This window comes from Dendropsophus ebraccatus, chromosome 5 (assembly GCF_027789765.1).
Source record: "Dendropsophus ebraccatus isolate aDenEbr1 chromosome 5, aDenEbr1.pat, whole genome shotgun sequence".
Lineage (NCBI taxonomy): Eukaryota > Metazoa > Chordata > Amphibia > Anura > Hylidae > Dendropsophus > Dendropsophus ebraccatus.
In genome coordinates this window covers 28,084,503-28,100,984 of record NC_091458.1, presented here as the reverse complement: position 1 = coordinate 28,100,984, position 16,482 = coordinate 28,084,503, and the positions used below count along the sequence as shown (strand labels likewise).

The 16,482-nt window shown below is 45.1% G+C and overlaps 1 protein-coding gene across 1 annotated transcript; it reads left to right on the top strand.

Annotated features, from left to right (window-relative positions):
- The first annotated feature begins 3,598 nt into the window (after window positions 1–3,598).
- On the top strand, window positions 3,599–9,537 carry CLNS1A (chloride nucleotide-sensitive channel 1A). The gene is made up of 7 exons (XM_069969742.1): window positions 3,599–3,821; window positions 3,994–4,130; window positions 5,468–5,599; window positions 5,682–5,792; window positions 6,616–6,789; window positions 7,444–7,525; window positions 9,126–9,537. Exons 1-6 carry the CDS (start codon window positions 3,700–3,702, stop codon window positions 7,509–7,511), a joined length of 744 nt encoding a protein of 247 aa, XP_069825843.1. The 5' UTR covers window positions 3,599–3,699; the 3' UTR covers window positions 7,512–7,525; window positions 9,126–9,537.
- Window positions 9,538–16,482: the final 6,945 nt, after the last annotated feature.

Sequence of the window (16,482 nt, the reverse complement as noted above, 5' to 3'; positions counted from 1 at the left end):
CCCAGGCTGATTATTAGTCTGATGTAGCTCTGTGTAAGGGTGGGTTCACATTGAGGAATACTCGCGGATAAACTCAGCGGAATTTCGCCGTCTGTACGCGCTTACGGACGCGCGCCTTTCCCCTGGCTCCATAGACACCATTCTATGAGCCGGCTGATTCCGCATTCCGCCGAAAGAACTGACATGTCAATTCCTTTGGCGGAATGCGGAATCAGACGGCCTATAGAATGGTGTCTATGGAGCCGGCGGAGTTTATCTGCAAGAATTCCTCAATGTGAACCTACCCTAACAGGTATAGTAATGAGCAGATGAGCTAGCAAACACTTGTCTGCTTGCTGAGTTCTGCTCTGCTCAAAGGGGTTAACCAGACATTAAAAAAAACCCTTGCCGCTTTCTTGCAAAAACCTTTCTTGGGTTTTGCAGCTCAGTTGCATTGAAGTGAATGGGGTCTAATTACCACACACAAACAGGAGACAAGACGCTAGGGGAGATATTTATCAAACTGGTATAAAGTAGAATTGTCTTAGTTGCCCCTAGCAACCAATCAGATTCCACCTTTGATTTTTCAAAGAATCTGTAAGCAATGAAAAGTGGAATCTGATTGGTTGCTAGGGGCAACTAAGACAATTCTACTTTACACCAGTTTGATCTTCCCCTAGCTTTTTGTGGAAGAAAGTTGTCATGTTTTCTAAGCCTGGATACCTCTGTAATTCTCCTATTGTGTGGATAGGTGACAAAGGGGCTAGTTTACTAACTGTATTTAGGAAATAAAGTGTTTGTGTCAAACTGAAGAGTGTTCTAGAAATGGGACTAGATCTTTGGTAACCTATGTAGATTTACTCATCATTGACACAGGCGGCTTTGTTTTTTTCCCCAGAATGTATTTTCCTAAATAATACAAAGACGACTGTAAAATTGCTGAAAGTGCTCATGACGGTGAATATATCCCTAGCTAATACAGTCCTTGAACGATCCTTCTGGCAATCTGCTGGAAATCCTGTTCATCTGTTTCTTGTAAAACAGGGTGACAAGATGACGGTCAGTACTGCTCCAACTATCCCAGGATCTGTTACATTATAGGAGAAGGCTGGGTGATAATTCTTGTGACGGTAGCCATACTGCATGTTGTATAGCTTGTTCTCCAGTCCTCATCCATTTTAAACAGTTTTCTCAATTTAAGGCATTTAAAGGGGTATTCTCATCTGAATGTAGATAGAGAAACTTGTAGGATTCATCAAATTAAAAGGGGTTGGCCACGTTATAGTAAAATAGCTCAGTGTACAGTATTAGTAACTGTACTGACTGCATTTACTGACCGCAGCTCCTGTTTACCTCATGGAGCTACAAGCAGACTCCTATCCTCCAGGCTGTGCTGCCCTGCTCTGTGGTGAGTCTGTCCATAAGATGGGTGACATGGAGGAGCATGTGACCAGGCCCGCCCCTCAGTGTTCACCATAGGCATATAAAGGCTCCGTGTTGGAAACTGGGGAGCGGGGCATGGTCACAGGCCATCTTATGGACAGACTCGCCTCAGAGCAGGAGAGCACAGCCTGGAGGAGGGGAGTCAGATTTGTAGCTCTATGAGGTACACAGGGAGCTGCTGTCAGTAAGTGCAGTGAGTACACTTACTAATACTGTACACTGAGCAATTTTACTATTAAGTGGACAATCCCTCTAAACGTTTTTACAAATTCATTAATTTAGCAAAGTTTCAGCTTTCTCCTGATATGCTGCTCTTCCTGCTATTGTTGACAGGTTGTCTAGGTTACCGACCACTACTCTACTCTAAAAGCAGTGGACAGGCTGGTGTGTATAATGTAGATGTATAGAGTTGTAGTGCTTATATACTGTAATATATATATATAACACTGTAGCAGCACTCCAGTGTTCAAGTGATCAAAAAGGTGCAGTCTTTATTCCAATACAGCAATCATGATACATTTCAGTCCTCTCATGGGATCTTTCTCATATAATGTATTTCAGCCAGAACACTGTTTTTAGAGCAGAGTGGTGGTCAGTAACTTATAAAATAAGCTGTCAACAATGGGAGGAACAGAGGCAAGTTTACTAATTAAATGGATTTGCAGTGAGCAGCCGACACCTCACCGTTAATGACACGCTGCAGCGTGGCGTTTAAGTGTATGTGACAGGGGGAGTTCCCTGTCACTTACTGATCGGGACCCCCGCAGTCACACGCTGTATCGGACTGCCAGAGGTCTCTTACCTTCCTCTGTGCGGTCCGAACGGCGATCTGCTCACTGAGCCTGCACAGGCAGGCTCAATGAGCAGATCGCCTATCACACTGATGAATGCTATGCCTATGGCATAGCAGTGATCAGTGAAGAAATAAAACTAATGAATGTAAAAGTCCCCCAATGGGACTTCAAATGTGTTAAAAAAAAAAAAAAAAGTCCACTAATAAAAGTTTAAATCACCCCCCCTTTCCCATTATATAAACAAAACATAAAAATAAATAAACATATAATATACCGTACAAGCGTCATTGCAAACGGCGTACACGAAGAGAGGGAAAAAAGTGCGCGGATTACCGATTTGATGTTACATTATATATAAAAAAATTAATAAAAAGTGATCAAAACGCCCGATCTTCACAAATATGGTATTAATAAAAACTAGAGATCATGGCAGAAAAAATGACACCCCATACAGCCCCATAGGTGAAAAAATAAAACCGTTATAAGCGTCACAATAGGCCCATTTTATTTATAATTAATTGCCAAAAAAAAGGATTTCATAAAAAAAAATATATAACATTAGAGAATCTGTGTAACCTGCATATGGTTGTGTTCAGACTGACCTATAGAGTAATGGTATCATGTCGCTGTTACCATATAGTATATTACGTAGACACAGGAACCCCCCAAACGTTACCATATTGCATTCTTTCTTACGATTTCACCTATTTATATCTTCATAAATAATATATTTGGAATTCCGTCATACATGTTATGGTAAAATGAATGACGCCATTACACAGAACAACTATTCCTGTAACAAATAAGCCCTTACATGGCCTGTAGATAGAAAACTGAGAGTGCTGGAGCTCTTAGAAGGGGAGGAGGGAAAAATGAAAACACTAAGATCAAAATTTGCGCGGTCCACTGGGTCATTTTGGGCCTGGTCCTCAAAGGGTTAATTGGCAATTAGCTTACAATTTGCAGTTTATGAAAGCAAAATGGTCTGAGACTTGTAATTAAAAATCCATTGTGAGCTGCTGCCAGCTAGAATGCCTCCTTGCTCCCCCTCCCATCCCTGACCCTGTGTAACAGATTCAATTTTCATTTAAACCTACCATAGGCGGCTTCAATAAATAAACTATAAGGGAGTCCTTGGTTTCCTAGTTTATTTTTAGCTTCTAGTCACTGACAACAAGCAGGGATCTTGTCAATGGTTTGCCTACCTCACTAGAATATACTAAACAATCCCTGTAAACGAAATACAAGTCGCAGCCTGTAACTAGCACCGACCTCTCTTATCGCGTGCTTAAGGATGGCGTCCTGCGTTGTCATGGTTTCCCCTGTGGGAGCGGAAGTGACGTCACCAGACCGGCGTTTACTTTGTGCGTCACTTCCTTGCTGCGTCTGTGTTGTCAGTTATCTCTTGGCGCACTGCCTGCTGGGAGCTGTAGAAATCTCAGCCTATTGTCACGTGGTTCGGCCCGGCGGCGCTCGGTTAGTCATGCTGGGAGTGCTGAGCAGTTTCCCGCCGCCCGCGGAGGGGGTGAGGCGGCTACAGCCCGGGACTGAGGCGGTGCTGAGCGGTCAGAGACTGGGCACCGGCACCCTGTACATCGCCGAGAGGTGAGGAGGAGGGAGGTGTCCTGCTCTGTACTCACCGGCCCTGACACTGTCACCCAACTAAAGACAGGACCTGACCCGAACATGGCGGCTGCTGACACAGAGGGCTGATGGGGAGATGAGGGATTGGGAAGTTCATCACTTTCTGATAACTTGCTCCTTTCTTGTCTTGTAGTCGGTTGTCGTGGCTTAATGGCTCCGGTGAGGGCTTCTCCTTGGAGTATCCCTCCATCAGTCTCCATGCCATCTCCAGGGACACTGCTGCCTACCCCGAGGAGCATCTCTATGTGATGGTGAACACCAAGCTGGCAGGTGAGCGGAGATCCTACAGCCTGTACTATACTGCTGCAGAATAGTGAGTGCAGCTCTGGAGTATAATACAGGATAAGTAATGTATGTCCACAGTGACCCCACCAGCAGAATAGTGAGTGCAGCTCTGGAGTATAATACAGGATAAGTAATGTATGTCCACAGTGACCCCACCAGCAGAATAGTGAGTGCAGCTCTGGAGTATAATACAGGATAAGTAATGTAATGTATGTACAGAGTGACCCCACCAGCAGAATAGTGAGTGCAGCACTAGAGTAAAGTACAGGATAAGTATCTGTACATACCTGACATTGTTTTACTATAATTCTGTGAGCACGGCAGTGTGAGAATGTGTGTCTGTTACTATTGTTAAAGCGTAACTGTCATGTTTTTTTTTTATTGCAGAAATCAGTAGTATAAGCGATTTTAAGAAACTCTGTAATAGGTTTTATCAGCCAAAAAAGCCTCTTTCTGTCCTCAAGAAGCAATCTCCCAGCCTCCCGCCCTGACTTCTTATCTGTGCATTATCAGGCAAACACGTCTTCATTACAGAGAAGCCAGTGAAGACAGGCTCTGCTCTCTCCATTGTAAGCCTATGGAGGGGGGAGGGGCTGAGGGAGATGAGGTGACATGAAGGCCAGCTGTTTGTAGACTCTCTGGGCACCTAAAACGCTAAATTCAGGTGTCAGAAAGGTCAGTGCTTATCTATGAACTTACTGAGAGAAGATTGCAGGGTGTTGTGCTGTGCTGGACTGCTCCGTGCTCAGTCACTCCTAACAGCCCCTCCCCTCTCCATAGCCACATAATGGAGACAGAAATCCTGCTTCATCTGAAGTGAGGGGGGAGGCTGGGAGATTGCTTTTTCACTACAGAAGGAAACTCTTTTAGTACATAAAACCTATTACAGAGTTTCTTAAAATCGCTTGTACTATAGATATTTATTGTTTTCAGAAAAATGACCCTGAAATGACAGTTACGCTTTAAGCGAATTTGTGAAAATGTTCTTGTTCGGCAATGTTATCTAAACCCAAGTGTTCAGGGTTTGATTCCCGGGGGCTGAAGAAGTTGGACTCTGCCCTAGTGAGTCCTAAAAAACATGGACACAGCAACTTTTGTGTCAATATTAAATACCTAGTAATCGGCTTATTTTACATAATTTTGGCATTGATGGGAAGCCACACCACTCTTTAGCAAAACCACACCCCCTTGCCAGATGAGGCACAAAACACCATTGTGGCGCATGTTCAGTAGTAAACCTGCCCGCAGACGCCATTTGTCTCCTCTGTGTGAAATCATAGATGCTCCGTTTGTGATTTCTGGGTAATTTCTGTTTCTTGTAGACAACGATGCAAAAGAAGCAAAGATGAAAGATGAGGGAGAGGACAATGGGGAAGAGGAGGATGACGATGATGAAGATGACGATGAGGAGCCGATCACCGAAATCCGGTTTGTTCCTGAGAATAAATCTGACTGTACGTATCCCATTGGTGGCCTTAGATCATGTGATTTATTCATTTTTTTTGTATATTACAGTCTCCTGTGTTTTGCTTCTAGTGGGGGACATGTTCTCCGCCATGTGTGACTGCCAGGCCCTGCACCCCGATCCAGAAGATGAGGATTCAGATGATGATTTTGAAGGAGAAGAGTATGATGTGGAGGCACATGGTGAGCGCCCCCGTCCTCCTCTTGTCTGAATTCTTACACCATCCCTAATCAATGCTTACTAGAGATGAGCGAACTGGGTTCGGGTTCGAGTCGATCCGAACCCGAACGTTCGGCATTTGATTAGCTGGGGCTACTGAACTTGAATAAAGCTCTAAGGTTGTCTGGAAAACATGGATACAGCCAATGACTATATCCATGTTTTCCACTTAGCCTTAGGGCTTTATCCAAGTTCAGCAGCCACCGCTAATCAAATGGCGAAAGTCGGGTTCGGATCGACTGGAGCATGCTCAAGGTTCACTCATCTCTAGTGCTTACCTAGTTCCCTGGCTGCAAACTCTGTTCTCCTGTAGATATTGTAACATTGTCCTGTTCACTAATGCTGCAATACCTAGCAACACCAGAGGGGGGAGCTGCTCCAGCTGTGCACGACTTGTATTGCATTGTCACTGGTTCATATGAATAGGCCCCAGTATAACTCCCCTGCTTTATATATGCTGGCATGAACTTGTGCCTTGCTGGCTGTATCTGCAGCTTTGTCCTGTAGTAGTTTACGTCCGGCTCTCCCCTCCAGATGCTTCCCTCCTTATCCACTTTACTGAATTGGCTTACAGCAGCCATTGTCTGATCTGTTGTGATGGGGATTTGTCACAGGTAATAGGTGTCCTGGAAGCGTATCACATCGGGTTGGCTTTATAGTGTAAGTGATAGCGATAAGATGCGATGTGTCTGCAGTTTATGAATTCAATCTGCAATGATGCTACAGAGCTAAAAGGGGCAAACATGTCAGACATTTCTGATTCATGTAATCCTGTTCTTCCTCTAGAACTAGGACAAGTTGACATCCCTACATTTTATACCTATGAGGAAGGCTTGTCCCATCTCACCTCTGAAGGTCAGGCTACTCTGGAGAGGTTAGAAGGCATGTTGGCCAATTCCATCGCCAGTCAGCACACCATGGCCGGGGTCCGCACTGAAGGCTCTGCTCTGGATTACGAAGGTAATCTCTGTGACAGTGTTATGTACAGTGGAAGGACAGATGCCCTGTAATAGACGTGACTGCAGGGAGGTGGGCATTTGATTATACTAGGCGGCTGTGATGGATTGACATAGGCTGTGTGTTTCCATGTGTATAATATATATGTCCTGGGGACTACAGGAGCATGTCAGTATGCCCCAACAACCACTGACATCTGAGGGGAAGACAGCAGTTGCATACCATGTAATCTCAAAACCCCTTAAAGGAGAAGTCTGTGTACACACTTTTTTTTTTTTTTAACAGCCCAGGAGGAGGTGGCTGAACATAACAACATGCACTTACCTCCCCAGCTCCAGCGCTTGGGTACATTGTCTTCCACTCTTGTTCTTGGTCCCCAGCCACTTCCTGGTCTGAGTGGGGACCTGGGGCATGACGTGTCAGGCCTGCTCAGCCAGTCAGCGGTCGTAGCAGAGGACAGTGGACCCCAAGCGCTGGAGCCACGGAAGTATGTAGATGTTATGTTCAGCCACTTCCATCTGGGCTGTTTAAAAAAAAAAAAAAAAAAGTCAGCGTCGGGACTTTTCCTTTAAACAAAAAATGACGTCTATGTCCTGCAGTGTGGATGTTATACAGGTTTATTGATTTATTCACAAAGTAACTGGTTCTCTATTCTAGACGGCATGGACGTGGAGGCTGCGCCTGCTGAGGCCGGACAGTTTGAAGATGCCGATGTTGATCACTGATAGGTTATATTTAGGTAGGTTGAACAGCTTTTTAGAATCTCACCAATCAGAATACCCATCAGAGATCACAGGAACGCCCCTTTTACAGAGGCCGATTATCGGCAAGGAGAATTCCTAGAAAGGTTCCTTCGGCCCATTTAAAGGTCAGCAGAGTAGCAGGAAAAAGCATTTTTTTGGTGTGGCAGCAAAATCGATCCCTATCAGCTGCAGATCTCCTTGTGTAAGCAGATAGCAATATATTTAAATGGCTGCACTAATAATGCAGTGATCATTCGTGTGGCTCAGCCATGCTGTTGCTAATACCCTGTGAAGGCGCTGCAAACAAGCGCTGATCTAACCCCTTTGTGTCTCCTTGCACAACCTGGATTCACAATACCTACATTTTAGATATATGTTGGCGTACCAGCAGACCCGTATACCTCCCCACATACCTGCATTGGGTCTTAAAGAGGACCTATCACCCCCCGTACCGGGGTGACAGGCTCCCGGCCCCCCGTTACAGCCCCCGATACTCACCTGATCCCGCCGGGTCCAGCTTCCTGATTCGGTCAGGTCACGGAGATATCGGCGCCCGAAGCCCGGCGCGTGCGCTCACAGGAGAGTCCGATGCCCATAGAGAATGACGGCGCATCGGACTCCCCATTCATTCTCTAGGAGCGCCGGACTCTCCTGTGAGCGTGCGCGCCAGGCTTCAGGCGCTCATATCTCCGGGACCTGGCGGGAACAGGTGAGTATATGGGGGGTCGGGAGCGTGTCACCCCGGCACGGGGGGTGACAGGTCTCCTTTAATGTAGTCTGCTAGATACTGTTCTCCCCATTTCCAAATATAGCCTGTTACTTTGTGGGACTGAGCAGTGCAGCATTCTACACCTTTGAGTCAAACAAAATAAAGGTATGATTGGGAAAGGACTGAATGTAGTCGCTATTAGGGTCTGTTCACACGTACAGACTCGGCTGCGTAAAACTCGCATCAGACTAGCATGAAAGTAGCTGCGTTTTTTGTGGTGTTGAACTCGCCTGTGAAAATCATGTGAGAATCAAAACTCGCATGTAAAAATCGCACCAAACACGCAGCGAAAATACACATACATTGACTTGATAGCAATCAGTATCGCTGTGGAATTATGTGCGAGAAACTCGCAGCGATAAATACGCAGCGAGTCTGTACGTGTGAACAGACCCTTAGACTGCAAACAACTACATTTGGGCCCCATGCCGTTATGTCATGGTAAATGTTGCATAAAGTAAGTTTCCAGCTATTGCTACAATAGGCATGTTCCCTGGGGTAGATCTGAATCCACTGCCCCAGGGAATACTGCTAGTTACTGTAACTCCACAGAACTTGTCTTAATATGCCCCCCCAATCTCTTCATTGTTCTGACGCAGTACCTAGACCCCCGCTATGGCCAGATCACTGACCTAAATAGGCAGCAGTACTCAGCCAAGCATTGTACACCTTTGTTTCCACTCACTGCTGCTCAGCAGTAGAGTTGTGTGGTTATATAGTTTTATAGAGCGAAAACAACAATACAAAGCTTAACTAAGCACATAGTAACCTCCCCTTGACTTGTTCTGATTGTTGTGTTATATACTGAACCACTGCTGTATCTCCAGGTGCAAGACGAATCGCCGTGAACCAATCACTGTGTGCCGCCGACACATCGTCATTTCATTAGACTTTAGTCATTCCGAGGATAGTCCGCATCGTGGAAGCTCCACAGCTTTCTTTTTAGACTTGAACTAACAGCCGCTGCCAAGTGTGGACCCCAGTGACCCTGGTGCAGAGCGACGCCCAGAACCTCTGTTAGGGCTCGTAGAGAGCATTAGGACTGTAGTCTGTCATACTGCTTTGCTTATTACACCAGGGTATCTGCTTTGTTTTTGGATAACCTGCTGGAACTTTCTAATTTGGGAACTTATAACACTTATCCATTTGGACTGGAAACGAGCAAAAAGCACTTCTCACTAGAACCTGACCGGATTTGTAAGTTCTTAATATTGTCTAATAAACTAGGGTTTTGTATCATGTGGCGTCTTCTCTTCCTGACACATGGCAAAACTTCATCTATGGCCTCACGCACTTTGCTGTATAATCAATATGGCTGCAGATGGTGCGCCCATGCTTCTGTAATACAGAAGTGTAGACACTGGGCTGCAGTGCAGGATCTGTGCCCTAGGGAGGAACTTGATCTTTTATTTCTAAATTTTATTAAATCCCTTGACCATAATTAGAATTAATCTTTCACTTTACTCCATGTTTGATAATTCTCCCCCATAGTGTCCAGTACAGACTCCTATCGCTCCCCCTCCTAGGATTCTTTTTACTTAGAAACACCCTGGATGTGGACCAGCATACAAATCATCATCATGGAGTGAGTACTGGGCATGGGCACATGATTATGGGCAGTGGAGTTGTCATAGAGTATAGTAAAACAGTGCCCCCAAGTGGACAGTTTGAAAACTGCAGCATGTAAGTCATACACACAACTCGTAGTAGTAGTAGTAGTAGTAGTAGTGAGACTTCTAAGTAGTAGTATCAGATGGGAATAATCTGCATATCTAGAGCTGCAGAAGTTCTGAAAAAAATGAATTGGTATTGTAACTCAGTCCTTTGTGTACCTTGTCCCTTGAACACATACGTAGTAGACTGTGCTGAAGCTGAAACAGATAATGCATAAGAACCTCTTGTCACATCGGCTTTGCTATTACAAGATCTCGTTTGTCTGGGAAAGTACTGACAACATTTCTACCAATGGTGGAAAACCACATTGTTGCTTATCCTCACATAGCGGCACTCTATCCTGTCTCGTGATCTAGGAGCCTTTGCAAGAGGGTTGTTGTGAGATGTGGAATGTAAAAATGTTAAGGGTCATTCACACGCTTTGTGAGTTACAGACCCTATGGAGCGTGTGAAGCTGTGTAGTGGAATAACAGACCTCCAGGCATCATGTATCCATATGATACTGGGAGAGCTGACAGTGTTTAGGTACCACAAGTGTTACAAATCATCCACGCAGCCTGTCATTGAAGTCCTGTGAAGATTTAAACACTGTCAGCTTTGCCGGCATCATGTGGATACATGATGCCTGGAGGTCTGTTATTCCACTATACAGCTTCACGCTCCGTAGGGTCTGTAAATCACATAGCGTGTGAATGACTCCTTATCCTGGATTAGCTGCTTTTAGAAACGGCGTGACACCTGTCCTCCATCACATTAATGGAACTGAGCTGCCATAACACACAGTAATGCTGTTTCTGGAACAAAGGAGCTATATTTTCTGACGCTTTTTCATTTTCTGCTATGAATAAGCCTTAAACCCTTGAACATGGTGCCCTTTGTACCCTTTGTGCAGCATGGCAGAAACACACAGCCAGGCATTTGGCGATCCTGGAAGATTAACATCTTTAGATTGTGGATAACTAAGGTGAAAGGGACAGAGTTCATGTTGTTGGTTCTCTGTCCCAATCATGGAGTGCCAAATGGTTTCCATGCCAGCTAGAGCCTAACAACCCCCCCTCTCAGATCTGCCAAAAGTCTAAGCCTGTTAAACTATAGCACAATGGGGGGCTAATACTTTTGAAATATGTTGTTCCCAAAAGGAGTACAACTGAACAAAATAAAGTTTAATTGAAAAAAAACTAGAATTTTTTTTAATTAAAAATTCTTGCTGTTAACAACTGTAAAAAAAGAAATCACAGCTCATAGATTAAAAATCACTGTGGATTTTAATGTTTTTTTTTTTTTTTTACATGTACCCCCAAGATGGCGTCACTTTTTTTTGTAAGATAAACATGTATAAGGGTCCATTTACACAGAAAGATTATCTGCCAAAGATTTAAAGCCAAAGCCAGAGATCAGGTCATAAAGGAAAGCCTGAGATTTCTCCTCTTTCCAAATCCATTCCTGGCTTTGAGTTCAAATCTTTGGCAGATAATCTTTCTGTGTAAATGGAACATAAGAAAAAACAAAAAACATATAAAATATATTAGTCGGGGTCTTAACACACAAGAAGTAGCAGGGAGTGCTGTACATTACATTATGAATTCCTCCTGGTCATGTGACCTACCAGCAGAAGAGAATGCACGAAGCATGTACATCTTTAAGCTCCACTCCCTGACATATTCAAATTTATTTTTAATGACAGGGACACTTTAAAGGGGAAGATCGGGCAAAATAATTTTAAGATGGTTTATTGCCCAACAAAGTTATGAAAATTACTAATAGACACTTATTATGTGAAACGCTATAGTCCATTTTCCCTGCAATTACTACAGCATGGCGTGTTCAGGTCTCTGTAAAATTGGTGATGTCACGTCACATAAACTGCCGACACCTGCTGCTCCAGTCTGTCCCACTGCTGCAGCAGGAGTTGGCAGTTTATGTGACGTGACATCACCAACTTTACAGAGACCTGACCACGCCATGCTGTAGTAAGTGTGGGGAAAATGCACTATAAGAGCATCTCCCATAATAAGTGTCTATTAGTAATTTTCATAACTTTTATTGGGCAATAACGCATCTTAAAATTATTTTGCCCAGACTTTTCCTTTAAGGGAAAACAATTATGGCTCTTATTTAGTTTTTTCCTATAGAGTAGTGATGGGTCCAGGCATGATGGGAACTGTAGTCTTGTACTAACTGGAGGGCCTGAGTGTGACACCTGTGCTATAGAGCAGTGATTTTCAACCTTTTTTGAGCCGCGGCACACTTTTTATACTTAAAAAATCCCGGGTCACACCACCAACCAAAATGGCACAAAATGACACTAAAACAGTACATATTATACATATAGTTAATAATATAGATTCTAAATGTATTTATACTCACTCAGTGTGAAACCTGGGCCTGTGTTCTTCTCCCCCCTGTGCTTCTCTCCACCATACTTCTCCCCCTACTTCTCTCCTGTGCGTCTCTCCACCATACTTCTCCCCCCTGCTTCTCTCCACCATACTTCTCTCCCCTGCTTCTCTCCTGTGCTTCTCTTTACCATACTTCTCCCTCATGCTTCTCTCATTTACTTCTCTCCACCATACTTCTCCCCCATGCTTCTCTCATGTGCTTCTCCACCATACTTCTCCCCCTGCTTCTCTCCTGTGCTTCTCTCCTGTGCTTCTCTCCACCATACTTCTCCCCCCTGCTTCTCTTCTGTGCTTCTCTCCACCATACTCCCCCCCCCCCCGCTTCTCTCCTGTGCTTCTAGCCCCCTTGCTTCTCTCCTGTGCTTCTCATACTTCTCTCCCATGCTTCTCTCCTGTGATTCTCTCCCCCCTGCTTCTCTCCTGTGCTTCTCTCTCCCATGCTTCTCTCCTGTGCTTCTCTCCCATGCTTCTCTCCACCATACTTCTCCCCCTGCTTCTCTTCTGTGCTTCTCTCCACCATACTCCCCCCCCCGCTTCTCTCCTGTGCTTCTAGCCCCCTTGCTTCTCTCCTGTGCTTCTCATACTTCTCTCCCATGCTTCTCTCCTGTGATTCTCTCCCCCCTGCTTCTCTCCTGTGCTTCTCTCTCCCATGCTTCTCTCCTGTGCTTCTTTCTCCCATGCTTCTCTCCACTATACTTCTCCCCCGTGCTTCTCTCCCCTGTGCTTCTCTCCACCATACTTCTCCCCCCCCCATACTTTTCTTCTGTGCTTCTCTCCACCATACTTCTCCCCCCTGCTTCTCTCCACCATACTTCTCCCCTCTGCTTCTCTCAACCATACTTCTCCCCATGCTTCTCTCCTGTGATTCTCTCCACCATACTTCTCTCCTGTGCTTCTCTCCCCCATGCTTCTCTCCACCATACTTCTCCCCGCTGCTTCTCTCCTGTGATTCTCTCCCCCCTGCTTCTCTCCTGTGCTTCTCTCCCCCCTGCTTCTCTCCACCATACTTCTCCCCCCTGCTTCTCTCCACCATACTTCTCCCCCCTGCTTCTCTCCACCATACTTTTCTCCCCTATGCTTCTCTCCACCATACTTCTCCCCATGCTTCTCTCCTGTGATTCTCTCCACCATACTTCTCTCCTGTGCTTCTCTCCCCCATGCTTCTCTCCGCCATACTTCTCCCCCCTGCTTCTCTCCTGTGCTTCTAGCCCCCCTGCTTCTCTCCTGTGCTTCTCATACTTCTCTCCACCATACTTCTCTCCACCATACTTCTCTCCACCATACTTCTCTCCACCATACTTCTCTCCACCATACTTCTCTCCACCATACTTCTCTCCTGTGCTTCTCCCCCCTGCTTCTCTCCACCATACTTCTCCACCATGCTTCTCTCCTGTGCTTCTCTCCCGTGCTTCTCTCCACCATCCTTCTCCCCCCTGCTTCTCTCCTGTGCTTCTCTCCACCATACTTCTCCCCCCTGCTTTTCTCCCCACCGTGCTTCTCTCCCCCATCCCCAGGTTTCTCTCCCCCGCTTCCTCCTCACCTCCTCTGAGATGGATGCCGCTGCTGTTCCCCTAACCTACTAGCCGCCCGTAGGGCCCGGACGTGCTCCTCCATTCAGTGGAGACCGGGAGCGTGGTGCGCTGCGGCGGGCCGTAGTGCACACGTTGATTGGATGCGTGCATCATGGCCTGCCGCAGCGCACCACGCAACCGCCCACATAATCTGCCACTGATCGCTACGCATTTCCGGGGAACAAAACACAGGGGCACCATAGTTTGGGGAACTTTCCCCGCGGGACACCCCGACTATGTGTCGCGGCACACTGGTTGAAAATCACTGCCATAGAGGATACTTTCACCGAGATCCTGGTGAAATGGAGCGTACAGAAGAGAAAGCACTCAACAGGCAAGTGGGTGGGTTAATAGGTTATTAGCCCCTATTATATCCTCCTGAACTGAACTTTATTTTATTCCTGTAAAGGAAAAAACACAAACAAAAACTTGACATGTATCTATTAATAAAAAAATATTAAAGTTGTCACAGTCTTCTGTGATACTGCAGCAGTTAGATGAGCCCTAGTCCTCGTGTCATACAAAAAAGTAGTCTCCAGTTGTTGCAGAACTACAACTCCCAGCAAGCCTGGATAGCCATTTGCAATAGCTGGAGAACACTGGTGTAAAATAAACCAAATACAATCTATATAGCAGCAGGTAAAAGGCACAGTTCTATCTGGAGGCGGCTGATTCGGCTTCACTACAGTCCTTGTACGACATTCGTAATAATAGCAGCAGGACTATACATCAGCTATTCTAAACCCTCACAGTCCATGGAAGATTCTCAGTCTCAGACATGACGTTTCCATGTCTAAGAAGCCCTCGGGGTGAGGTGGCCTCCCCAACGAGGTTGGGAATTTGCTGTAGTCATGGGTTCACCTTATAGGAAAGACCACATCAATAATCAGTAATCTGATCCTTAAAGGTGTAGTTCACCAAAAATGTTTTCTTTCAAATCAGCTGGTGCCAGAAGAAGCCATAGATTTGTAATTTACTTCTATTAAAAAATCTCATGTCTTCTAATACTTATCAGCTGCTGTATGTCCTGCAGGAAGTGGTGTATTCTTTCTAGTTTAACAGAGTGCTCTCTGCTGCCACCTCTGTCCATGTCAGGAACTGTTACAGAGCAGTAGCAAACCCCCATAGAAAACCACTCCTCTCCAGACTGGAAAGAATACACCACTTCCTGCATGACATACAGCAGCTGACAAATACTGGAAGACTTGAGATTTTTAATGGGAGTAAATTACAAATCTTTGGCACTAGCTGATTTAAAAAAATGGTGAACTACCCATTTAAAAGAGATGTTCAGGATTAGAGATGAGCGAACCTCGCGCATGTTCGAGTCGATCCGAACCTGAACGTTCAGCATTTGATTAGCGGTGGCTGCTGAACTTGGATAAAGCTCTAAGGTTGTCTGGAAAACATGGATACAGCCAATGACTATATCCATGATTTCCACATAGCCTTAGGGCTTTATCCAACTTCAGCAGCCACTGCTAATCAAATGCTGAACGCTCGGGTTCGGATGGACTCGAGCATGCTCCAGGTTCGCTCATCTGTATTCAAGATCAGAGAACATGTCTGCTTTGTTGATGAAATGCTTCAGGTAAATATATAGTGACTACAGTAGTGTACATGGTGTGTAATATTGCAGCTGTGCTCCACTCAAGTGCATTGAACAGAGCTGCAATACCAGGCACAACCTGTGGACAGGGGTGGCACTGCTTTGGAGGAAATCATGTTTTATGTTACTGTAGGGAGATCAAAAGAAAAGCATATACCAGTAGTCCTGATCTAGTCTCTGTATACCACTGGAGCACCAGAAACTAGGCACTGTATGTATACCATTATAGGGAAATGGTCACATTCTATACCAGTAGGCTATTATAACCTAAGGCTCTTTATCTGTCACAAAACCACAACTTCCAGCACGTCCTGTCAGGTTGTCAGGACATTGTGATTGTTGTAGTTCTGCAACAGCTGGAGCGCTACAGGATGGGGATCATAAGTATATAGCACAGGATTGCCATATACTAGTCACTCTATATACCACTGGTTTATAAGATACTAGTCACAGTATATAATATTAGGTCATGTGAACTAATTACATTATAAAGCACTGGGTCACGTGTACCAATGACCAGATACTGCTGCAGTGCCTATATGTACAATTGGCTTATCAGGTAGTACTGTAGCCACTGTATATATACCTGGACTACCAGATACTACTGTATACACACTGGGATTACAACTGTAATCACTGTGAAATAGACCTGGATTGCCAAATACTACTGCTGTCACTGTATATACACCTGGATTACCAAATATTACTGTAATCACTGTATATATATTTGCCTGGATTACCAAATACTACTTAAATCCCTGTATACACACCTGGATTACCAGATACTTCTGTGATCACTGTATATATCCCTGGATTACCAGATACTACTGTAATCACCATACATACACCTGGATTACCAGATACTACTGTAATCACCATACATACACCTGGATTACCAGATACTACTGTAATCACCATACATACACCTGGA